This window comes from Lissotriton helveticus, chromosome 4_1 (genome assembly GCF_964261635.1).
Source record: "Lissotriton helveticus chromosome 4_1, aLisHel1.1, whole genome shotgun sequence".
Classification (NCBI taxonomy): domain Eukaryota; kingdom Metazoa; phylum Chordata; class Amphibia; order Caudata; family Salamandridae; genus Lissotriton; species Lissotriton helveticus.
This window is the reverse complement of record NC_136063.1, coordinates 9,777,077-9,803,886: the sequence shown is the minus strand read 5'-3', so window position 1 is coordinate 9,803,886 and position 26,810 is coordinate 9,777,077. Positions and strand designations below refer to the sequence as shown.

The window sequence follows — 26,810 nt, the reverse complement described above, 5'->3', positions numbered from 1 at the left end:
GCATAGGGGAAAAAATGACTAGTCCCACTCCAGAGGGTGCAACAATAGGGAAAGTGCTGGATAGAGTAGGGGTAAAAATTATTATTCCCGCTCCAAAGGGTGCAACAGTAGGGAAAGCGTTGGATAGCGTAGGGGTAAAAATTACTCTTCCCACTCCAAAGGGTGCAACAGTAGGGAAAGCGTTGGATTGCGTAGGGGTAAAAATTACTATTCCCACTCCAAAGGGTGCAACAGTAGGGAAAGCGTTGGATAGCGTAGGGGTAAAAATTACTATTCCAACTCCAGAGGGTGCAACAGTAGGGAAAGCGTTGGATAGCGTAGGGGTAAAAATTACTATTCCCACGCCAGAGGGTGCAACAGTAGGGAAAGCATTGGCTAGCGTAGGGGTAAAAATTACTATTCCCACTCCAGAGGGTGCAACAGCAGGGAAAGCATTGGATAGCGTAGAGGTAAAGATTACTATTCCCACTCCAAAGGGTGCAACAGTAGGGAAAGCGTTGGATAACCTAGGGGTAAAAATTGCTATTCCCACTCCAGAGGGTGCAACAGTAGGGAAAGCGTTGGATAACCTAGGGGTAAAAATTACTATTCCCACTCCAGAGGGTGCAACAGTAGGGAAAGCGTTGGATAGCGTAGGGGTAAAAAGTACTATTCCCACTCCAGAGGATGCAACAGTAGGGAAAGCGTTGGATAGCATAGGGGTAAAAATTACTCTTCCCACTCCAAAGGGTGCAACAGTAGGGAAAGCGTTGGATTGCGTAGGGGTAAAAATTACTATTCCCACTCCAAAGGGTGCAACAGTAGGGAAAGCGTTGGATAGCGTAGGGGTAAAAATTACTATTCCAACTCCAGAGGGTGCAACAGTAGGGAAAGCGTTGGATAGCGTAGGGGTAAAAATTACTATTCCCACGCCAGAGGGTGCAACAGTAGGGAAAGCATTGGCTAGCGTAGGGGTAAAAATTACTATTCCCACTCCAGAGGGTGCAACAGCAGGGAAAGCATTGGATAGCGTAGAGGTAAAGATTACTATTCCCACTCCAAAGGGTGCAACAGTAGGGAAAGCGTTGGATAACCTAGGGGTAAAAATTGCTATTCCCACTCCAGAGGGTGCAACAGTAGGGAAAGCGTTGGATAACCTAGGGGTAAAAATTACTATTCCCACTCCAGAGGGTGCAACAGTAGGGAAAGCGTTGGATAGCGTAGGGGTAAAAAGTACTATTCCCACTCCAGAGGATGCAACAGTAGGGAAAGCGTTGGATAGCATAGGGGTAAAAATTACTTCCCACGCTACTCCCCCTTTAACACACAACACACTACACATACAAAAAAACACAATTAATTTAAATATCAATTAATCAATTAAAAACAATTAATATTATTAAATTGATGTAACTATAAATTAAGTAATTGACACATAATAATTACCAATTAATAATTCATTACCAATTAATCATTAATTAACAAGATATTTACAATAATAAACAATATTTTTTAATTAATTATTTATAATTAATATTCTAAAATAATTTCAAAAAACTAATTTCCACTTAATTAATTAACAATTAATTAATAATAAATACCAATTAATAAATACAATCTTTTTAATTAATGTAATTTTATTATGTCACACCCTATTCCCCTATAATCACACAACCCACTACATATAAATAAATCACATAAAAAATGTAATTATCATTTAATCACTTAATAATAATTAATTACCAATTAAATATTAATTAACAAAAACAAAAAATATAAAATATTACTACATTAACTCTAATTAATTTAATTAACTAATTAATAATAATTAATTACCAATTAATTATTAATTAACAATAACAAAAAAATAATACTAAATTAACTCTAATTAATTTAATTAACTAATTAATAATAATTAATTACCAATTAATTATTAATTATTAATTAATTATTAATACACATATACATATTTTAAATAATTAATTAATTATAATTAATTACTTCCCACCCTATTCCCCTATAAACCCACAACCCGCTCTGATACTAAAACGCAAAATGTAAACAAAATTACAAATTTTTAAACATACATTAAAAAACATGTTTAAAAAACATTTAAAAACATAATAAAATACATGACACTAAACAAAATGTCGATATTAGTAACATAGATACCTTAAAATCGATATTCTGTCCATCGATATTATTGCACATCGATATTCTATACCATCGATATTAAAACATCGATAATATTGTATATCGATATTTTAATTTCGATATTTTGTCTCCCTAACTTTTGGACAGCATAGTATCCTCTGCCATAGACATAATGGAACAGGACTTGGTCGTGTTGCAACATTGTCAGTCGCAATTGCGTTCTATCATGCTATTGGGCTGGACGTTACAAAACGTACGTTCAGGCTATGTGCCTTGGCGTATAACCAACACAATGTCACTGTTTTCTGAATTTAATCTCACAGATAAACAGGTCACACTGGCACAGAGGGGATCAGACTATGCGGTGCTGAGCATTGAAAAACTGGAAAGATTGCCATTAACTGTTTCTGAGAAACCAGCAACAGAATGGATAATACACGGTACAATCACTCTGCCTGTTACAATTTTCAATATTCAGTATTGCTTAAGACACGTACCAGCAGGCGTGTATGAAACGTTGGATAAAGAATACATTAAGACATCCTGGGATTTACCGTATACACACAGATGTTGGAGTGGGGGGAAAGAAGTGTTTCTTAGTGGTACAAATTGTGAAGATGCACTAAGCGGTTCTCTCCTATGTCAGGGTATTATTTTGCATGGGGCCTGCGATGGTTCCTGGAACAACTTATCCAGACACCTGCAAGGTTCACCAGCTGCAGTGATTATTCCAATTTTCAGGTAACTTTCTAATGGAAGTTATGTTATGTTGAATTATCACAGCTGCTGTGGCATGTTGCTAGGAATCCCCTATCTCGTAACTGTGTCAGCCAGGGTCACTTGCTGTATGCAAGTATTGTTTCCTAAAACCAAGACAGACCCGGAGTCGCCGTTATGGCCTTCACTGAACATCTCTTCTATATGAATTGATACTTTAAGCAGACTGAAAGCCATTTTTTTTTACAGAAAACTGTGCCAAAGACCTCGGCCAAAGAGACGTATGATCTGCAATTCGCAAGGAATTCTGCAGTGATACATGCCCTTTTATTCACAAACTGCCCTATACATTTCTCAAAAATGTTAGGTCATATCTTAAACATGTCTGATACAAGTGGTATTGTACATGTATTTAAGACTCGGGACTCCTAGCACCCTTTGAAGCAGTCCTAAGAATATTTCCAAACTTTGTGCACTCTGTGTTTGGTGGACGGCCTCTCATTTTGGGATTCGTAGCAGGGATACTATTTTTGATCCTTCTGTTCCGATATGGCAAGCCAACTCACCATCGACACCCAGATCACTTTGGAAAACACTCTACTGGCGATGAAGTGTCGTGAGCGCATAATCCAAATACTGGGATTAACTTGTTTAGGAGAATTGAATACCACATGGTTTCAATCATTCAGACCAATTTGGCAAGATTGCATCTTACCTGTTCTACGATGCCTGCTATGTGGAGAAGAATGCATGCTAGACATCTGTCTGACACTCCCATCAGTCATGCCAATGGAAGTTGATACTTTGCTTGGACCAGTTACGGCTCATGCACTGTGTTGTCCCCAGCGGCTACCAATTCTGATGATGGCATTCGTTGAGATCTCACAGATGCACAGACGAGAGGAAAGCGGCACACAGGTACCCAATTCGAACATTGCTCAGGCGACCAACGCTGACGGCGATGCATCACATCTATATGTGATTAATCCTCTTAACGAGGTAATCCAACCTTCACCTACAACGGTAGACGACTTCTTTACAGACTTAGAAGATTGATGTTTTCACCAAACAATAACAGTGACTTTTGAAGTTGGCACACAGTGTTCTGAGAGACTCAATATTCGACCTTCAGTTTTTTAAAACAAGTTTCTAACTTTGGAACTCTATTTTTTTCTATGATCACACTTTTGTTTCTCCAAATTTCTTTTTTGGCACAAAGTAATCTGCTTAAAGTAGAACTATTCATAGCGAACTAGAATTCTTTGAAAACTTTCTAGAGACAATATTTGACCTTATCCACACTCAAACATTTTTAAATACTCTGCCATGGAATGATCTTGACTTTTTTTCTGTAATTAAGAGGCATTTCATAAACGTATTTTCGTGATTCATTCAGATAGCATTTCCAAATGTCATCTATATGCTTTGAATGAAACATTGCTTTTCAATGCGTACAGCACAAATTGCTCTTTTCGTGTACAACCGATACCAATGCATTTTTATGTATTTTGGGTGGGTTGTTAACACATCATGTTTAGATATGTTTAATGTGTTTAGAACTTAGTAATGTCGTACATAATAAAGTGGAGTGGGTGTTGTGTGGCGTTTTTGGGCTCCGAGTGAATTTTCCCCATTCCTGCCCCTATATAGGTACAAATCACGTTGCCCTCACATAGGCATAGAAATCAAACCCTTATTTAGGCATAGCCCATGCAGACCAAATACAGGCATGGCTACTTGCACGCGTAGCAAACGTCACAACGATTTCTTGGAAAATCACCTTAAGCTGTTAGGGAACTTCCCCTTGCTTGAATATTGATCTGTCCAAGAACTCATGTACTTTGTAAAGAACAACTATTCCCTAGGGGTTCTTTCCTGACGTCATTATGCCTGACTTTACCTCAAGCAATGGCATTCCTAGACACCTTCAAGGTATAAATATACCTTCACTTGCTCTAGCAAGACACAGTGTTTTGGAGCAGTTTGACTATCTACTTGCCCGACGCAGCTCGCAACAGCAAGTGCCAAAAGAAGCTGACTCTCCAGCTGATGCACTGACCAGGAAACTGTCCCTTTTCCTGAAGAAAATCCAGGTCGAGTGTTTCCAAGCTCCCCTTGCAGGGTGTTGGAAAATCGAGTCCCGCTACAGAGATACCAGACCTCCTTCATTCTAACTAAGGTATGGAGCTGATTAGAACCTACAGAAATCTTGGATAGATTCTTGGCAAAGAAAACTAAACCTACGCTACACAAAACTTACGTCTTCCCTCGTACTAGACTTAGGTTAGGTACACAGGGGTTGGCCTATTTTAGAAGCACCAGTTGAGTATTTTAGTAATTGTTATTTATGTATGTATTTTTATACGGCTTAGAAACCATACAATGCTATTACAGTATTATTTTATAATATTGTTCTCATTGTACGCATTATACTTTGCAGTCTGCCTTACGATTGTAGCAGTTCCCTTCTCTTGCATGAGAAAGAAGACTGTTCAATAAACCCTTTTTATTGAAAAAGCCCGTCTCTTTATTTCTCTGCAACTCTGTTGAAACGAAGCATGCACGAATGACTGAGTGAAATACTTATCTATTGTTTCCGCGACTCTAGAGATATATTTTTTATTCTTGGGAAACAAAGTTGTCATGTTTATGCGGTTGTCAAAAACGAATCCCTTCTTGTGAATTCAAGAAAGTTTCTAGTGACCTCTGAGCTAGCTGGCCCTCACTATTAAGTTAAATATATTTGATAGAGACCTAGTCGACCTCAGTCCTACGTCTAATCTATAGGATATATTATTCCAATGCACAGAGCCTATTGGAAATATAGGAACTACACTGCAAGACCCTGCTCAGACTCTACTCAAGCCCTGCTCAGACTGCACTCAGGCCCTGCTCAGACCCTGCTCAGACCCTGCTCAGACCCTGCTCAGACCCTGCTCAGACCCTGCTCAGACCCAGCTCAGACCCTGCTCAGACCCAGCTCAGACCCTGATCAGGCCCTGCTCAGACCCTGCTCCGACCCTGCTTAGACTGCTCAGATCCTTCTCAGTCCCTGCTCAGACCCTGCTCAGACCGCACGCAAGCCTGGTTCAGACCCTGCTCAGAGACCCTACTCAGGCCCAGCTCAGACCCTGCTCAGACCCTGCTCAGACCCTGCTCAGGCCCTGCTCACACCTTACTCTGACCCTACTCAGGCCCTGCTCACACCTTACTCTGACCCTACTCAGGCCCAGCTCAGACCCTGCTCAGACCCTGCTCAGACCCTGCTCAAACCCTGCTCAGACCCTGCTCAGACCCTACTCAGGCCCTGCTCACACCTTACTCTGACCCTACTCAGACCCTGCTCAGACCATGCTCAGGCCCTGTTCAGACTCTGCTCAGATCCCGCTCAGTCCCTGCTCAGACCCTGCTCAAGCCATACCATAAAAAGGAGACTAGAGTTAGTTGTAGGAGATCACGCTGCAATCAACATTATTTGAGCAGACCAAAAAACAGCTTTCCGCTTCTGCAGTAGGAGAGCCTGGCCCAAAAATCTGAGGGCGTTATTTATAAACCTCGTGCCTGTGGCGGTATGGGCTGTATGGGCTTGCTCTTAATTTCAAGGCAGCCTTAAGCTATTTAACATGTCTTAACGCTGCACTGTAAATAAGACACCCTTTCTTGCTATACGTAGTGTAAAAGAGGAAGGCAATGAGTGTTGCTGCGGGTGTTCCACCACAACACCCACTGATTTTGATGCTGACCCATATTTACAAGGGTAGCGTAAAAATGGGGCAGCACCAAAATTAAGACCAGGGAAAACCTGGTCTTATTCTCGTGTAACGAGGAGAAATGCTTTATTTCTCCTCTTTGCTGTTTCTATGTGTGCTGCCTTGTGCAGCACACATAGAAACAGCAAAACAACATTGTTTGTTTCTGTGCAGGAAGGTGAGCCTGAATGCACATTCACCATTTTCCATAAACAAAATGACGAGTTGCAACTTCTACGAGTGCTGCACAAAGCAGCACACATAGAAGTTAAAAAATGCCATTTAATATTGTTTATGTGCAGGAAGGGTCACCTTCCTGCACATAAACAACACTTCCCCCAACGCAGGCACCCTTGCACTATTGTGCGAGGGTGACTGCATTGGTGCTAGACTGCTAAATTTGGGACCAAAGCAGGGAGAAATACAGGGCTGCACAGTATTCTTGTATATCTGGTGCAGCCCTGTGTTTCAGAAGTGGCGGAGGGAGGTGTTAAGCCAACAAGGCTAGCCCCACGCTCCATCACTTCTTTTGTAAATATGCCCCTGAATGCCGCACACCGCCAAAATACTCCAGACTTCTGATTCTCACAATGCCCATGCTGTTCATGCTGCTCACAATGCCCATGATTGGCCACAAATCATCTCCTTGCCAAAGACTCACCGTAGGGTTCACAGGTCAGATTGAAGAGGCATGAAAACAAATGCTGAAAATAAACTCACTGGTAAGGCAAATACATGAACTCAACTCTCTCATCTGCATTTACCTCCTTAGAAAGCAGTCACAGGGGTCCCTAAACACATGAGACACAATTCTTTCCAAGACCAGGACCTGAACATGTACTCCACAAATCTCTTAGCCATATTACCTACCACTATTGAATGTAACTTTACATTAATCAATCGTTGATCTGCTCCTACTGCTATGTAACTCCATTCGAAATTCAATAGATAGGTGTTGGTGAATTCATCCTTCTTCTATTTGCATCAAACTACTATCCCTCCCAAGGTCACTACAACTTTTTGTCCGTTCTCCTAAACATTGTTACAAACTCTTAGCTCCTCTGTGATCCTGCCCATCCATCTGTATCATGCGTCATGGTAAACCATCATAGGGCAAGATTTACAAAGATTTTGCACCTGGATTGTGATACTTTTTGTATGCAAATCTGTTGAAAAACCTTTTTGGGGATTTGCAAACCAATGCAAATTGGCATTTTCATTAATTTGGAAGGAAAATGAAAGCACACCAGTGCAGAGCTCTCCTTTGTGTTACTTAGCGTGAAGGGGCGTTACATGGGTGGAATATGGGCGTTCCCTTGCAACCAGCCATGCTTTTTGTCCCAAACCCCTGTCTACTAACATTATTAGACCAAAATGTAATACTGCTTGAAAGCAGGCTTTAAAAGGAGTATTATTGTCTCCTTTCCTTTCAGACTTTGCGTGCGTGCTGAATAGAACAGCATATATACAAAGTAAGAAAAGGTTTAAAAGGTGTCTAGGCATAGTATTTTGTACTGGAAGTGACCCTTCCAGTGCCAAACCTATTCTAGACTCAACAACACACCCTTGCAATATGCCTCAAAGGTGTGTGTGTGATGCCAGCGCTAGGCAGAAGGGAGGAGGGAGATATATCTCTGTAAATATGGCGCTCTCCTGCTCCCTGTCAAGCAACGCATCGCAGTTACTTTAGGTGCCGCACTGAGTTTTGTGTCACCTTCGTCAATCTGGCCAGTGTGTCCATCATCCTGACCTCCTGGCCCCACCATTTCTCAATAATGAGGTCACAGAACTCTTTTTGCTTGAAAGCAAATTGTATTGGCCTTGTTAGCAACCATCCAAAATAACAATTACAATTGGCTACAAATATTAATCAATTTTAGATAAGTAATCAGCCCCTCATCTTGGCAAACACCAGAAGGTAGTTGCAGTTTACAGCTCTTCACTCAGGTCTGAGAGTCGGATTTTTGAGTGAACTCTAGCCCCAAACCCTCAAGTGCCTTTTGATGTCTATTGAAATCAGTCTTCTTTATAATAAAAGCTGAGAGCAGTGGTGTTTTCACAATGTCCAAAAGGGCTCAGCACACTTGTTTCCAGTCTCTTTGAAGCACCCGGCAACCACTTCCTCTTGACATACCAAGCACAGAGGGGACTGACCCCTTCGTATCTTCCACAACTTCTGTCTAATGTAATATATTCTATAAGCTATCCACTGGACCCACAACTTTCTTCCCATCACCTCTAACTTTCTCTGTCCAGTGCCCAATCATTAGGGACGACCCACATCAAAAGAACCCAATAGAACTATAAGGTCTCCATGTGGAGTCCAGCTCTAGAGGCCTCAACTGCATGCAAAGTCTGTCCTACTATGACCAGTCATGAAGGCCTGACCTGTGAAGAATAGGGCTCTGAAGTTCACAATTAGAGAGACGCTCATTTATAAGCCATCCACCCCTCTTCTATTGTGTACACATCTAACGGCGATACCTGGAGATCTGTGTTTAGCTATGGGAATCTCATTGATGTGTTGTGTAAATCTGGGGACCTTCTCTGGAGTGTGGAAACCAGTTCTAGAGGCTTTATGTAAAGAATTGTACAGCATTTAGTGCCACATGGGGAGGGGTGGACAGTTCTTAAGTACTTATGCGGAGTCGCGGGACCATTCATGTAGACCGCCTTTGGCATATTTTGTTCAGTTTTCAGGTCGAGTCTAGAACGGCGCATTGCTCGACTTTTAGTAAAGGGGATTTTCAAAATGCTACCCAGGTGTTTGCTGGCTGGCCACAAGCTTGAGTGCACGTGCGCGTGCACGCGCGCAGCCAGCCGCCATCTGCCTTTCCTTTGTTGTCATGGGTAATTAAGGGCCTCTCTCCGGCACCCTTTCATGTCATCTGGCTTGTTATATGTAGAATGAGCGCTCCTGCTAAGTGATCTTGTTTTGTTGTTGTGTTAATGTTTTGCTGCGCCCATTTCTCTTACTACAAACTCGATCTTTGTGTTCCTTTATATTGAGATGCTTTTAGTATTACTGTTTTGTGACTTAAGGAACATTAAGGAAATGTTACCATGAAACATAATGAGGACATGATGAGGAAGCTGGAAACTTTTAGCCCATTCTCTTTAAAAGCACAGCATGGTGGCGACTGGTTAGTCGATTACACCTATGTAGAGCTTTAGATCTCAAAATGCTATGGTGGGTGCAGCAGTTATAACTCATAAAATATGAGGTGCAACTCACAAGCAGGGGGCAGGTTTCAATGCACATTGGTTACAATCAAACTCTTAAGATGATGGGCGATGTGTATCCATTATCACCACTCAGTCTTCGCTAAGTGATCTATTTTTGTTGTTGTGTCAATGCTTTGCTGCACCCGTTTGACTTACAATGTGCTTTCTCTTTCCCCAAACTCGATGTTTATGTTCCTTTATTTTGAGATGCTTTTAGTATTACTGTCACACACACAACCACAACCACACACACAACCACACACAACCACAACCACGCACACAACCACATGCACAACCACACACAGACACCCACACACACACAACCACAACCACACACACACCCACACACACACAACCACAACCACACACACAACCACACATACAACCACAAACACACACACACAACCACAAAGACACACAACCACATACACTCACACAACCACACACATACACACAACCACACACACACAACCACACACACACAACCACACACACAAACACATATTCAACCACACACACAACCACACACACAACCACACACACAACCGCACACACAACCCCACACACAACCACACACACACACACACAAAAACACACATACACAACTACACACACACACAAACAACCACACACATACACACACAAACACACACAACCACACACACACACACAACCACACACACAACCACATACAACCACAACCACACATACAACCACACACACAACCTCAACCACATGCACAACGACACGCAAAACCACAACCACACACAACCACAACCACACACATACACACACAAACACACATAACCACACACACACACACAACCACAACCACAGCCACACACAACCACAACCACACACACAACCACAACCACACACACAACCACACACACAACCACAACCACACAAACACACACATAGAAACACACACAACCACACACACACAAACAACCATACACACACACAACCACACACAACCACACACAACCACACATACAACCACACACAATGAAACACACAACCACAACCACACACACAACCACACACAACCAAAAACATAACCACAACCACACATGGAACCAGACACATGCACACGCAACCACACACATACAACCACAAACACAACCACACACACAACCACACATACAACCACAACCACACATACTACCAAACACACACACACAACCACACACACACACAACCACAAACACACAACCACACACAACCACACACACAAGCACATACACACACAAACACACACAACCACACACACAACCACACACACAACTACACACACATAACCACACACACAACCACACAGATGGACACACACAAAACCACACACAACCACCCACACAACCACAAAACCACACACACAACCACACACACAACCACACACACACAACCACACACACAACCACACAACCACACACACAACCAGAACAACACACACAACTACACACACAACCACACACACAACCAAACCCTACCACACACACAACCACACACAACCAAACACAACCACACACACACAGCTACACACACACAACCACACACACACAACCACACACAACCACACATACAACCACACAACCACACACACAACCACACACATAACCACACACACAACCACACACACAAACAACCACCCAACCATACACACAGCCACACACATCCACACACACACAACAACACACACACACACAACCACACATACAACCACACAAGCACACAACCACACACATCCACACACACAACAACACACACACACACCCAACCACACCCACACAACCACACACACCCACAACCACACTACCACACATACAACCACAAATACAACCACACAAAACCATAACCACACACACACAACCACACACACTCACACACAACCACACATACAACCACACACAACGAAACACACAACCACAACCACACACACAACCACACACACACACACCCAACCACACACACACAACCACACACAACCACACCCACCCACAACCACACTACCACACACACAACCACAAATACAACCACACAAAACCACAACCACACACACACAACCACACACAAACACACACACAACCACACACACAACCTCAACCACATGCACAACCACACGTACAACCACAACCACACACACACAACCACATCCAACCACCCAACCACACAACCACACCCACAACCACATCCACAACCACACACACAACAACCACACATGCAAACACACACAAAAACACACACAACCACCTACGCAACCACACACACACAACCACACACAACCACAACCACACACACAACCATACACATACACACAACCACACATTTACACACACACAACCACAAACACAACACACACACATACACACAACCACAACCCCACACAACCACACACACACAACCACACGCACAATCACACACACAACCACACACACACACACACAACCACACACACAACCACACACAAACAACCACATACACAACCACACACAAAACCACACACACAACTACTCACACACAACCACACACACACAACCACACACACACAACCACACACACACAACCCCCCACACACACAACCCCCCACACACACAACCCCACACACACACAACCACACACACAGCCACAACCACAACTACACACACAACCACACACACACATTATGGTGCACTGGTGAGCATTGTGCTGAGTGCAATTCTTGAGCATTTTTCTGTTGTGCTGCACAAACTCTTGAGGAACACCCCGTCATCATTGACTAGTTAAGGAGGACTCATCTAAATTATTACATACCATTTTGATGACTTTATATGAAGTCTGAATCTAGGTTACCACAGCTGAAGTGGTCTTTTTTTGAAGGTCTACTTTGGTACCTCAACGTTCTATTCTCTTTGGTGCAGAGCAAAGCATTATCAAAATACATAGGTAACTGGAAGGCAAAGTCCTTCAGTACAAGCATCCATGTACATAAAAAACCGCACATTTCTTCAGCAGGATGATCAAACTCAATTTGATTTCACATTAGCTAGTGCAACAATTACCAAATAAGACTTAAAAAGTCCCTACTAACCAAATTTGAGTACATGCAAATGACCCTATACAAATGATAGGTAAACTATAAAAAAATGTTACCCAAATTAAAAAAGCAAAAGAGTGTGCACTAAAGGTGAATTGTATAAAAATGCTGATAACATAGCCAATTGATTGTCCCGGACATTAAGATAAAAATAACACGAGCCAAATCCTGCTTTGTGACTAAAACATTGGAGAAACCCTTGTGACTACCTGAATGTTCTAGTGTTCTTCAACTGTGCCTTATATAAACTGTACCTTCAATACTACTCATGAATTTGGAATGCCAATTTACCTTGGCATGATATTAAGGTTGCTGCATCCTCACCCCCAACACATGCCCAGAGACTCAGTCAAAACTGGTCCATGGTTATTTGAGTTTCCATCCAGATAGGACATGATCCTGCAGTTCAGGAGTAATTGGCCCTTTTTATACATGGCTAAATCTGAAATGCATAGGATCGATAAACTCTTTTTTTTTAATTGTACAGTGAGCAAAACAGTTATGGAATCTGACCAAGCACAGCAAGTAGGGTGCAGTCCCAAGTACAAGGGGATCTTCAGCATCTTAAAAGACTGCACATCTTTGTCAGCAAGCTCCACCAACATGACCCCTCATATGACCTCTGCACCAAGCTCTCCCACTTCTTCTGCAAAAAGATAACCCACATACACAACACATTCACTCCCAACTTGACCCTTCAGACCTTGCTACACACTTCCCCATCTCAACCAAAGAGACCACACTGATGGCTGGGCCCACAATCACTACAAACAAAAGCTCTATCACAATGCAGTCTATCAACTCAAGAGCCCAATCAAACCCCTGCCCATTAACTCAGCATACTTCTGAATGCCTCAATCACAACAGCCAGGAACTCAGATGCCTGGAAAGATGCCACAGAACTCCTCCTCATCAAAAAGCACTCCGCAGACCCGACAATGATGGCCACTTACAGACCAATCTCCCATCTCAGTGATATTCTGGAGAAGCTCAACAAAAAATCACTCGCAGACCATGTCAACGAGAACCATCACCTTACCACTTCTCAATTTGGTTGTCAGATCATACCACAGCACAGAAACAGCATTCATCATTGCAACAGATGAAATTAATATGATCATAGACAGAGGAGACACTGCTGCTCTCATCCTCAGGGACCTCTCAGAAGCTTTCAACTCTATCCCACACCATCCTCATCAAACGACTGAACGAAGCCAGCATCCAAGGATCCGCTGGTTTTGCTCCTTCTTGACCACAAATACCCAATCAGTCATCTAGTCCCCTACTGATTGGAGGCCTGCAACCTCATCAGTGAAGTACCAAAAAGCTCATTACTTAACCTAGCTGTCTTCAATATATACATGATCCTATTTTCCAGCATAATCTGCAAACATTAAATCAATATCCTTTCCTATGCCGATGATGCTGAGCTCATTCTCTCCGTTTCAGAAAAAACATCTAAAACACAGAGTACGCTTGCTGCCTGCATGACAGAAGTCACTAGCTGTCTCAAACTGAACACCAACAAGACAGAAGTGTGATCTTTGCCAGATCACATGACTCCTCATGTTGGGTGGCAGAGCTCGGAACGACACCCAACTCTACCTCTAACACTAAGAACCTCAGCATCCTCATCAACAATCAATTCACCACGACCGCCGGGGTCAGCGTCGTCACTACGCCCTGCTTTCACATCTTGAAGATGCTGAAGGTTTTAAAATGCTCTTGATGAGCACCCACAGAGCTGTCACACAAGCCCTCATCACAAGCAAACTAGACTATGGGAACACCCTCCATGCTGGAATCAGCAGGCAACTGAGCAGATGACTCCAGATCAGAAAGAACTCAGCAGCCAGTATCAAACTCAATCTAGAACGCTGCATGCTCATCACATGGCACCTCTGGGAGCTCCAACCGCTTTTGATACATAAATGTTCACTGCTCAAACTCCTCATGCACACCTTCAAAGCCCTACACAAAACAGGCCCAGCTTACCTTCACAGTTTCAACACATTCCAAAACCACCTCCACTCAGCCTGACTTCTGCTGCCGCACATTCCTCGCATACGCAGAACCAGACCTGGAGCTTGTCCCTTCTCTTGGAATGACCTGCTGCTGCACATCAGAGCTGCCTTTCAATTCTTTCATTTTGCAAGAAACTGAAGACGTGGTTCTTCGACTAGGACTCTGCTTACCCAGACCTAAGGCCCTAGGACGGCTCCTACGTCAGTGCAAGGATAGAGCGCTTCACAGGTCCTCATAACAGACTAACATAATAATTACTCATCGATTGTTCTACTAAATTTTGACAACTGCAGTCCAGGAGGCAGAAAGAGCCGGTTGCAACCTCTGATTTTCTGATCACAAAGGCTCTTTTTGGTGGTTGTAGTATGCTAATTTATAATGTGATTTGTGGTCTGGAGGTCAAACCAAACATCAAGCTTGTTGACGGATTAGAGGTCTGTGGGCGAGAGGTGGGCGGTAGGGTAAACAATGTTTGTAGCCGACATCCTGCTGTATGGGGCAAAAAGCAGGAACACGTTTGCATTAGTACATAGCCAATAGGATGACACTGGCTGTGAATATGGTAGGTGAAAGGGGGAGTTGGTGCTGGTGAGTAGTATACACCCTACTGAGTGTATTATTGAGAGTAGTGATGCAAGGACCTTAAAGAGAATATATGCAGCTCTGCAAATAACAAGAAACACTGCACCAGAACTGAAGCCATTGAGGGAGATTTAGGAAGATCTTACTAGCATTGAGGATTCCAATCAGCGTTCGCAAAGACACCTCCAGGCTCAGAAGACCACAGCAATCAGGAAGAAGAGAAAAGGTGGGTTTTGACACCATTGCCAAGTATTAAACAATAATTTATTTAAACAGCAGTGTAAATGTTGCTAACAGCATGGGAAAGCATACTTATGCAGGATAGTGGTGATGGTCTGAACTTGTTTTCCAATAAGCGTGGTGCTGTTACAGCCATTAAAAGTATTTAAAAATGAATTTAACATTCAAAGACCTGATGTCTTGGGAAAGATGGAGATGGAGAATCATGTATATAGCGTAAATGGTATAGTGGAAAGTAAAATGAGTCCTAGTCTGCTTTTCCCTTCTACTCACTATGTCCCAGATTTAGATAGAGTTTTTGTTGAATTTGTGTCACTTTTTTAATACAAAGGCGATGCAAACTGTTGTGGTGAAGTTTAAACCCTAATGCAAATCACAACTTTTGTTGAACAGTAATCCAAAAGAAAGCAACGCTGCTTAATATGCTGCCTGAGCCTCACTTTATGTCAATGGGCTTACATGGGAGGTGCATGGGTGTTCCCATGCGAACTATAATCTGCAAAGAATTTTAGACGAGGATTTGCGCCAAACTTCTGCGCCTCCGCAAGGCAGGTGTAATGCGGAGACAGTTTTTATTTTGCCTTGTTTTTCGGACTTTTGTTTGTGTGCTGCGTTGTACAGCACACATAGAAGGTGGGTAATGCTTTAAAGCATAGTCATTGCGCTGGACGGGTGCCTGTCATGTACAAAAGCAATGCTTTACATGATGGAAACACCTTTGCACTATAGCGTAAGGATGTGTGTTTGTTGGTGCACCCATGCAGAAAGTTTACCAGTGCAGGAAGAGAGCAGAACTGTGCCATTGCTTAGATTGTATGGGGTATATCTGCCTCCCATTTATGCAATGCAGCACAGCAACTTTACTCGCTGCCTGATGTGATTTCCCTGTAAATGTGGCCTAAGGGGCGTATTTACTAAGAATTCATGTCGCGCGTTGCAGGAAGCGAAGTTGCTGAACTGTGTTATGTGAATAGGAAAGACCAGAACTATGGCACATTCAGTTCTCCCTTAGCTCTGCAAGCTTTTGCCTGTCTACGACCAAAGCAGGCACACGTGCATCATGGTGCACGGATGCCTACGTTGTATAGGATAGGGGTCATGTAGGAAGGAACACCTTACTGCACAAAAACAATCTTTAGAGACATGTTCTTCTTTCTGTGTGTGCACACATGCAAAGAGCAAGTAACAAGGATAAATAAAGGCATTTTGTCCTCGTTATGCCAACCTCAGGTAGATGCACTATTTTGGACTAAGCCAATGTTTACAATGCTTTGTAGGTATGGGTTTGCTAGTTTAAGAAAAGGTCTATAGCTAAGTCAGTCCAACAATTGGACAAAAACACATAAACTATGTGACAACAAAGTTCTAAATTATTATATCCCAAATAGATATAACTAGTGACACAGAAACGGTAGAAAAAGATATAATTCCATGTTATTAATTATTTTTAGTATAGTAAAAAAAGGTAAATTTTTCTGATATACTTGATTGGTCAATGACATGATTTCATCTTCAATTATATAAATGTACAGATTTCATATCAAGACAGGGTGTGATCCAAATATTCATATATATATATATATCAAAAATTCATTAAAAACAATCAGACACAGTAAACAAGTATTGATAGAGGCAAGGCGGTAAAATAAACACTATGCGCGTTTCGTCTTGTAGGCCTTCATCAACTATAGACCTTTTCCTAAACTAGTTTGTTTCCCTATGTATAGTAAGTCTATTCAATATATAGGGATCCCCTTTTTTGCAAACAAACTAGGTATGGGTTTGCGTCAAAATCCGTCGATGGATGCTTAGGAATGCCCACACACCAGCCATGGAACGCCTCCATGATTCAATGTATGGTGACATACGCCAGATGGTAAGAGGTCTAGTCGGGCAGTTTCTTCAGGAATGTAGTGAGGGTGTTTGCCACCAGCCCGACGCCCGCCCCTAGCAACGCTCCTGCTAGCATTCCAGCAGGACCTAACGCAGCCCCAGAAAGAAGGCCTATCTCTACTGCCCCTAACATCCCAGCTCCCAGTCCCGCTGCCCCCCCTATCATGGCTCCACCTACAGCCCAGCCGGTTAGGCGTTTTATAACAACAGACTCCGCCTCCTTGCGAACAGTTTCAAGTTTTACTTGATACATTCGCTCGTTTTCGGCTAACTTCCTTGTAGTTTCATCTTCAATTTCCTTTAACTGCTGATATGTTATTTGACCTTTGCTCATTTCCTTTATCCTTTCCATAGAGTTTTCGCGGTCAAGCAGTATTTTATTTTTCTCTCTTTCTCTGTCTTCTTGGATTCTTTTCCTAATCTTTTCCTCTTCCTGCTGCAGTAGTTTCATAATCTTCTCATACATCTGGTGACTGTAGAACTTTCCACCATTCTCTGCCACCATGCGTCTAATGGTGTGAAACAGTTCCAGTCTCTGTTTTTCCATCTCTTCTCCAGTTTCCCTGTTGTTTACAGCGTACACACGGTTTCCAGCTGTATTTATTAGCTCTTCAAATATTGCACCAGGTTTGGATATGAAGTTTTCTATTGTCTCTTCTTCTTCCAGGTCCTCTTTCCGGGTAAACAGGACCATCAGGTGCTTCTGCGCCCCCGGCCCAAACAGATCCTGTATTAGTTTGACCGCCTTGCTCTCCTCCTCAGTGAAGCGCCCCAGCTGCAGGACCACGATGATTGCATGGGGTCCGGGGGCACTCAGGACCACGCTTATGGCCACCTCTTTCAAAATCTCCTTGTTACAGGTTGCTGAGTCAAGGAGCCCAGGGGAGTCAATGACTGTGATCTGTGAGCCCTCGTACTCACAGCTGCCCTTCTTACACTCCTTGGTTACTGAATTTAACGAGGCTTTGGAGTAAAATTCTTTCTTCCCCAGGATGGTGTTACCGGTGGAGCTTTTCCCACTTCCAGTTTTTCCGACAAGGATTATTCTCAGCTCTTTCTCGTCTTGCCATTGATTACTTTTACCACAATCTGTAAAATAGGGAGACATTGTAAGAGAAAAAAAGGGTGAGCTATTTCAAACAATAATTAACTTCTAGAAAGGCAAGTATTGTCAGGAGGCCACTGCAGTTTGCTCCACCCATTGCCCCTGATCATGTCAACAATGACAGTGCAAGCAGAGTTACTAACCATCACACTCCTAAAAGTGTGTAATTCAGAGCCATCCAGGCCACTCACAACTACTAGAATGTTGTGGAACAGTCTGAAGGGACCTGGGTACACCATATTGACTAAGGGTGGGCGTAGTTCGCGAAGTAGCGCTACGTGAAGCTACGCGAAGTGCACTTCGCACTACGCAAACTTCACATAGCACTACGCAAGCTGCGTAGTAGCATGTTCGCACTGTGCAAGATGCATTTTCAATGATTGCACAGTGCGGACAAGCATCTGGCACTGTGCAAGCATTGAAAACGGCATCTTGCACAGTGCGAGCTGTAGTTTTCTGCTGCTCGAGTACATTATTACTCGAGCGGCAGCTTCCTCAATGCGAACAGGTAGTTTCTCATTGAGAGCGGTCGCGAGCATGCGCAACCACTCACAATGAGAAACCTGACCTCCTCGCGTTGAGAATCTCGCCGGGATGTCATTTTGCTTGCTCGCGGTCGCGAACATGACGTTCAGGACCGCGAACAAGCAAAAAATGACCGCTGCACTACGCTACGCTGCACTACGCATGTTCGCACTGTGCTACGTGCAGCTCGCGTAGTGCGAGGTTACGAAAACTTCGCAAACTCCGCGAGCGTAGCGTAGTGCTTCGCCCAGGGTTAATATTGACAAGCCCCAGGTAGAGCAAACCCAGCCTGGGGGTAGTTGTGGTTCCTTCTGGAGCAGTCCTTGCCTGGAAGTTGGAGATGGACTGGTTTGTTGAGGAGCAGTACTGATGTCCATAAAGTGGGTCTTTATCTAGAGTGGCATGGATGGCATAATACATTGGACTTGAATATGGTTCTGAGGGATTGTCAATGTTGAAACTTCACTCCAAATAATGACACCAAAGCTCCAGGGTGTGGTAAGTGGGGACAATTTACTTCAATGAATGGAGAGTGACTAAGGTGGCTCGTCTTCATCTCATATCACCATTTGGATTCATTTATTTCCATTTACCTTCACCCTGGAGTCTTGGCGGCGTTATTTGGAGGGGAGTTTCGGCACAGTGGCTGAGATGAATTCGGGCATTCCATCTATCACCTCGCTGTTGTTTCCGTTGATGTCCGAAGTGCGTCAGGTATGCCCAGACATGGGTCAAATGTTCACTGTGCAACAGAACTCAACTGACTTCCTAATCAAGAGCTCCAAGTAGGGCGAAACTGGCCTGGGGTTGCTTGAAGTTCCTTCTGAAGAACGCCTCATCAGACAAGTTAGGATGGACTGTTCCCATGAGGAGCAGGATTTGTGTTGATTTGGATAAGATGGGCGTTTGTATAGAGTGGAATGGTGGAAAAATGTTATGAACTAGAAGGTGATCAGAGGTCTTACCAGTGGATGACATTAATTCAAGCATTCAACCCATCACCTTGTTATTCCAGTCCATGTGTTAAGTGAGAAGAGTAAACCCAGACATGGAATCCAGTCTCACTCTGCCCTAGAATTTAAGCCACACCCCACTGACAAGGGCTTAGTATGGAAAAACTGGTTTGGGGATGCTAGAGGTCCCTTCTGGAGATGGTCTCACAAGGCAGTTTGTGACAGACTCTCTCCTTGAAACTAATTGCATAAGGACAGCATTTGTGTTGAGCGGTGTGGTTGGTGATAAATGATGGACTAGAATGCATTCCCGAGGGATTGCCAATTGTTGAAATTAATTCATGCATTTCATCTATTGCCTTCTTGTTGTTGCAGTGATGCACAAGTGCAATGTGTAATCAAGATGTGGGATCTTTGCTTTCTGTGTCATGGTACTTCTGATTTGTCCGAGGTAGTGCGAAATAGGTCTGCAATTGCTTGTAGTCCCTAACGGAGGAGGCCTTACTTGGCAGTTTAGACAGATTATTCCTTTAGGAACAGGGTGAAAATTAATTTGCATAAGGCGTTGTGTCGCTTGCGTGGAATGATGGCTGAAAAAAGTTGGACTGGAAAGCAGACAGAGGGCTTGCCAGTGATGAGATTAATTCAAGCATTTAACCATTCCACCTATCACCTATTGTTATAGCAGTTGGTGCGCTAAGTTTAAGTGGCTGATCAGACGTGGGTATCGTGCTCAGTGCCATTGGACTCTACTGATGAGCAACGAGTAGAGAGATCTTTTAGGGGTTGCTTGAAGTCACTTTTGAGGAGGCCTCATCTGGCAGTTTAGGACAGATTGTTCCCATCAAAACTGATTTGCAAGAAGTGGCCCATTGCCTAGGGTGGCATGCTGAGTGGAAAATGATGGAATGGAATATGGAACCAGGGGATTGGTATTTGCAGTGAATAATTCAAGCATTCCATCGATCACCTTGTTGCTACATTTGATAAACTTGTCCGAGGTTTATTTTCAGACAAGGTGTGAGAAGTTGGCCTGGCACATGATGTCCACTATTCTAGTGGGCACTTTGCACCAGTCCGAACGACCCTTATTGATGGTTGGTTTAAGACAACCTTATAGAAAGCTATTCTAGTGGTAGCTGTGGAGAGCAGCCTTCAGGCTAAGTCTTAGAGGAATGTAAAGCAGCTTGTTTTACCAGTCTATAATCTTGTGAATGACCAAATGAAAGGAGAACCACACCAGGTATATATATAAAATATATGTATTTATTCTAAACACAACCCTCTAGTCCCTTTATGAGGCTAGAGGCAAAAGTACATTCAGTAAGCCTAACAAAACATGGTAAATTATCACAATATTCGTTGAGCCCTAAAGGCGTGCCAAACCATATATTAAGAATGTGGTATAAGAACCATGACTTGCATAGACACAAGACCTAGAGCCTTTAGAACTGCTGGGGTCACCAGCGACCACCCATGGTAGTGACACAGGGGCCCCACGGGGAACACGTACAGTGTGTGAACACAGCTGCGAATCACCATTAAGGTCTGATGGGAAAGTCGCGGTTGGAATTTTAAAGATAAAGGACACTTAGAAGAGGACTTGGAGCAAACCCCTTCAGATCAAGGTGGTTCTACAGTAAACACCCACGGGAGCACTGGAGTTCTCAAGTTACCTCACCCAGGGAAGCCGGGTGCAAAGGTGTCTTTTCGTGTCAGGTTTTGTAGTTGTTTTCAATGGCAATCTGCTGCAAAGTGCTGCTGGCATCCAAGTGGAAAGTGTCCGGGTGGATCCAAGCCTGGATCAGAGATGGGAAGAATCTGAAAGCAGAGGGGAGAGAGTCTGGGTCACTTGCCAGTGACCAGGAGGACGATAGGTGGATGCCCACCGATGTTGGGAGATTTTAGGTGAAGAAGGTGAAGATGTACTCTTCAGCCAAGAGGTTCCAGAGACATCGATGACAACCAGGAGCTGGATTCGAGCTGTCCCACAACGGATGTTGAGTGCTGCGGTGTCGGTGCCCAGATTGGACCCAACACGCCTTGGCAACAGCAACCCACGCAGAAAACAGAGAAAGGCTTTGTTGCAGACCAGCAAGGTCAGGGTGACTCACCACTAGGTAGGGAGTCAAGGCACATCTGGCACAACTAGGGAAGCACCAGGAAAAGTAGATTTACCTTTGAGGAGACCCACCAGTCAATGGACCAGGGATCGCGAAGGAGCCGCAAGTGGAAATGCAAGAAGAGGGCTTACGGAACACTCGTCGAGTATAGGCCCAAAATCGTCCGTGCAGATGGTGCTCAGGGCTTGGGCTACGAATAACCCAAAGCACAATTTCAGGAAAGATCGGGAAGTAAATGCACTTAGCAAATGTGCATGGTGTCCAGGGTTCCGGTTCCAAGTCACTTGTGAGGGCTGCAGGTCTCAGCTTTGTTGGGGACTAGGGACAGCCTTAGAGAAGTCTAGAAATCCTCCACCTGGGCTTCAGGTACTTCAAAGTCCAGCGGGAGCTTCAAAGGTGCAGACTGGCAAATGCTTCGTTGGTGCCTGTTTGAACAGGGGAGTCACTCCTTGACCCCACGGGAGATTCTCTCATCCTCTAATCGTTAGTAGAGCATCGAAGTTCCAGGGTTCTGTTTCAGATTTTCATCCAGGTGTAATCTAAATTCCTGTTGCCAGGGGTCTCTTACTCATACTAGGAAAAGGGGTTGGACATTCTCTGGGGACCCACCTTTGGGAGGGTTTGAAAAAAGAGGGGTGGTTACATGCATTTCCTTTGTCCAGTTTCATGCCAGAGCAGGGGATGAATGCCCCTGCAACCGGTTCGAACTGGATTATGCAGAGGGACACCAAAAGTGCCCCCAGTGCCGACTGAAAGGCACTCTCAGAGTGCTCCCACCCAGCCCCAATGCACTAAATCCTGTCTGGGAGGTGGTTACACCTCTTTGAAACAGGGAACCTATTGTCCAGGTCATACTTTTACAACGACCTACCATTACCATGCAATTTTTACAACGCAGGATCCATTACAACGAAGTACCATTACAACGCATGTATTTACAACGCAGGTACCTTTACAACGCATACCATTACAACGTAAGTATTGGTAAGTTTATAATATTTTTTTTAAAGTAAATTAATTAAAATTAATATAATTTAAATTAATTTAATTAATGTTATTTAATTTAATTTAATTTATTTAATTTAATTTAATTTAATCAATTTAATTTAATGTAATTTCAATTTAATTGTACTTAATTTTTACCCTGTACCCCTTTACCTAAAAACCCAAAACTGACCCTAAACCCTAAAAATACCCCTTTACCCAAAAACCCAAAACTGACCCTGAACCCTAAAAATAACCCTTTACCCAAAACCCAAAACTGACCCTGAACCCTAAAAATACCCCCTTTACCCAAAAACCCAAAACTGACCCTGAACCCTAAAAATACCCCTTTACCCAAAAACTGAAAACTGACCCTGAACCCTAAAAATACCCCTTTACCCAAAAACCCAAAACTGACCCTGAACCCTAAAAATACCCCTTTACCCAAAAACCCAAAACTGACCCTGAACCCTAAAAATACCCCTTTACCCAAAAACCCAAAACTGACCCTGAACCCTAAAAATACCCCTTTACCCCAAAACCCAAAACTGACCCTGAACCCTAAAAATACCCCTTTACCCAAAAACCCAAAACTGACCCTAAACCCTAAAAATACCCCTTTACCCAAAAACCCAAAACTGACCCTGAACCCTAAAAATACCCCTTTACCCAAAAACCCAAAACTGACCCTAAACCCTAAAAATACCCCTTTACCCAAAAACCCAAAACTGACCCTGAACCCTAAAAATACCCCTTTGCCCAAAAACCCAAAACTGACCCTGAACCCTAAAAATACCCCTTTACCCAAAAACCCAAAACTGACCCTGAACCCTAAAAATACCCTTTACCCAAAAACCCAAAACTGACCCTGAACCCTAAAAATACCCCTTTACCCAAAAACCCAAACTTATAATATTTTTGATAAAATGATATACTTACCAATACTTACGTTGTAATGGTATGCGTTGTAAAGGTACCTGCGTTGTAAATACATGCGTTGTAATGGTACTTCGTTGTAATGGATCCTGCGTTGTAAAAATTGCGTGGTAATGGTAGGTCGTTGTAAAAGTTGCGTGGTAAAGGTTGTATACCACCCAAGGTACAGTATACTAGGGACTCACAAGGGTAACCCAGTAACCAATCTGGAGTGTACCTAAAGTACATGCAATCATTTTAGAGAGGAAGCAGCTAGGCTGGGGTCCTGGTTAGCAGGGCCCCAGCCAGACTAAAGTCTAAAAACAATTAAACACCAGCAAAAAGTTGGGGTAACCCTATTAAGCAGATCCCTCTCCCCTACACATTGGTCCTGTGTAACCCCGGACATAGTTTGCGTAGTAGTGCTACGCACAGCTACGCGAAGTGCACTTCGCACTACGCACGCTATGCATAGCTACGCGAACTCCGTAGTGAGGTAGGGAAAATGCTGTTCGCACTGATTGCACAGTGCCGGATGCTTTTCTGCACTGTGCAATCATTGCAAACAGCATCTTGCACAGTGCAAGCAGTAGTTGTCTGCAGCCCGAGTAGATTTGTACTAGAGAGGCAGCTTTCTCAACACGGACTGGTAGTTTCTCATCGAGAGCATACTCGATCACTCGCAATGAGAAACCTGACCTCCCCTCTTTGAGAATCTCACCGGGAGGTTTATTTTCCACGCTCCTGATCGGCAACTTGATGTTGCTGATCGAGAACGAGGAAAAAGTCTCGCCGGGATGTTGATTTTGCATGCAAGCAAAAAACTGCCTGCGACGCAACGCGTTTTTGCACTGTCCTATGTGCAATTTGCGTAGTGCGTAGTAGCGCAAACTACGCACGCTCGTGGAGCGTAGCGTAGTACTACGCCCTGGGTTAGTCCTGTGATCTGTTTGCCATAGATTTGAACTGCACCTTGGCGCATTCTTGGTTGGGGGATGAAGTCCCCTTCGCTGCTAGGAGTCCTTAGGGGCCAACTTGTCTACCTTTATTCTCCAGTAAGCTCCACGCAGTGGGGCTGCACAGATGTGGTGGTAGGCCATGCCCCCTTTCTCCACAACTCCACAAATGTACCTCCTGGCTCACTCTTGTTTGGGGGATGAAGTCCCATTGTCTCTTGAGGTTCCCTGGGGGCCAACTAGCCCTCCTGTTACCTCTAGTAAGCCCCAAACAGCTAGATTGCTGAGAGGTGGCCAGAGGCCACGCCCCCTTTTTACACCACTCTGCAAACGCTCCTCCTGATGCACTGCTGCTTGGAGGATGAAGACAACTTTAGTCCTGAGGTCCTCAAGGCACAAGGGGACCCTATAGTCCCATCAGCAGTGCGCCAAGAGGCACGTTTGCAGAGTGGTTTAAAAAGGGGTGTGGCCGCCTACTCCCTCTCAGCAATCCTACTGTGTGGGGCTTATTGGAGGTAATAAGTGTGCTAGGATATAGCAGTGAGTGGGTGTGTGAGTACTGGCATGGATCGGCAAACGGGTGTTTGACTGGCTGTGTTATGTGCCTGAGTTTGGCCCAGTAGGAAATTAGTACCATTCTTGCATATACAGGAAACCTTCTTCCTAAAGTTGCCTTTTCTTTGCCACATTTAGGTTTGACACACATTTGGCATTTGTGACGTTTGGATTTGTTTCGCATAAACACCAACCTTGCTGACACAGAACACTTCGTGAGAATTCTGTCACACTGACATTTTTTTGCACAGGGCTTGCAATGCATCTTTGGCAAATCTTACTTGTCACTTAAATGAGTCTCTGGCAGCCATGATATGTTTGATTTTCAGATTGCTCTTAATGGAAGTTACATGATCTAGAACGATCAAGGTTGTTGTGGAATGAAGCCAGGGATTGCTTACTTGAAACATGTCGCACACAAGTCCTGTTTCCTCCTACCCATGCAGTCAGGAAGAACACACTGTGGCCTTCAATTAATCTAACCACTGTGTGCTTTGACACCCTGCGCAAACTGGAAGCCTTATTGTTTCAGAAAGATGTGTCCTTAACTTCGGTCAAAGAGACGTTTGATCTTCAGATGGATCGTTCTTCTTCAGAGATAAAGGCGTTTCTCAGTACTAACTTCCCACAACATTTTGAGGAGCTGGTCCATCATATTTTTAATATGTCTGATACAACTGGAATTGTAGGGTTTTGTAAGAGCGTAGTCTCCTGGTTGGTCATCACTTTCCATACGGTGTTCGGAATTATTCCATCCTTCATCCACTCTGTCCTCAGAAACATTTTTGGAGGTCTTCCGATGGTACTGATCCTAGTTGCAGAGCTACTGATTTTATTATTTCTCTGCAATGGATGTACAGTTCAGGAACAAATGGAGCTGGCACTGCCTCCTGCCCTGTTGTGCTGTGAAGGCATGGTGAATTTCTTTGGCATACCTCTGCTTCACGAAAACAATGAGCATTGGTTTCTGTCCTTCCGGCCTGTATGGCTTCCTTGCATACAGCCTGTGTTCTGCTGCCTCGTACACTTACGAGTTTGTCCTGATCCTGTCCTTGGG

General features: G+C 43.7%; 1 protein-coding gene across 5 annotated transcripts in view; it reads right to left on the bottom strand.

Moving 5' to 3' along the window:
• Positions 1–15,746: 15,746 nt before the first annotated feature.
• LOC144828279 (GTPase IMAP family member 9-like) overlaps positions 15,747–26,810 on the bottom strand; it is a 104,612-nt gene continuing 93,548 nt past the window's right edge. For all 5 annotated transcript variants that reach the window (XM_078686360.1, XM_078686362.1, XM_078686359.1 and 2 more), the window contains one exon: positions 15,747–18,726. In XM_078686360.1, the coding sequence (XP_078542486.1) occupies positions 17,630–18,726 (1,097 nt within the window). In that variant the 3' untranslated portion in view covers positions 15,747–17,629. The remainder of the gene's footprint in view (positions 18,727–26,810) is intronic.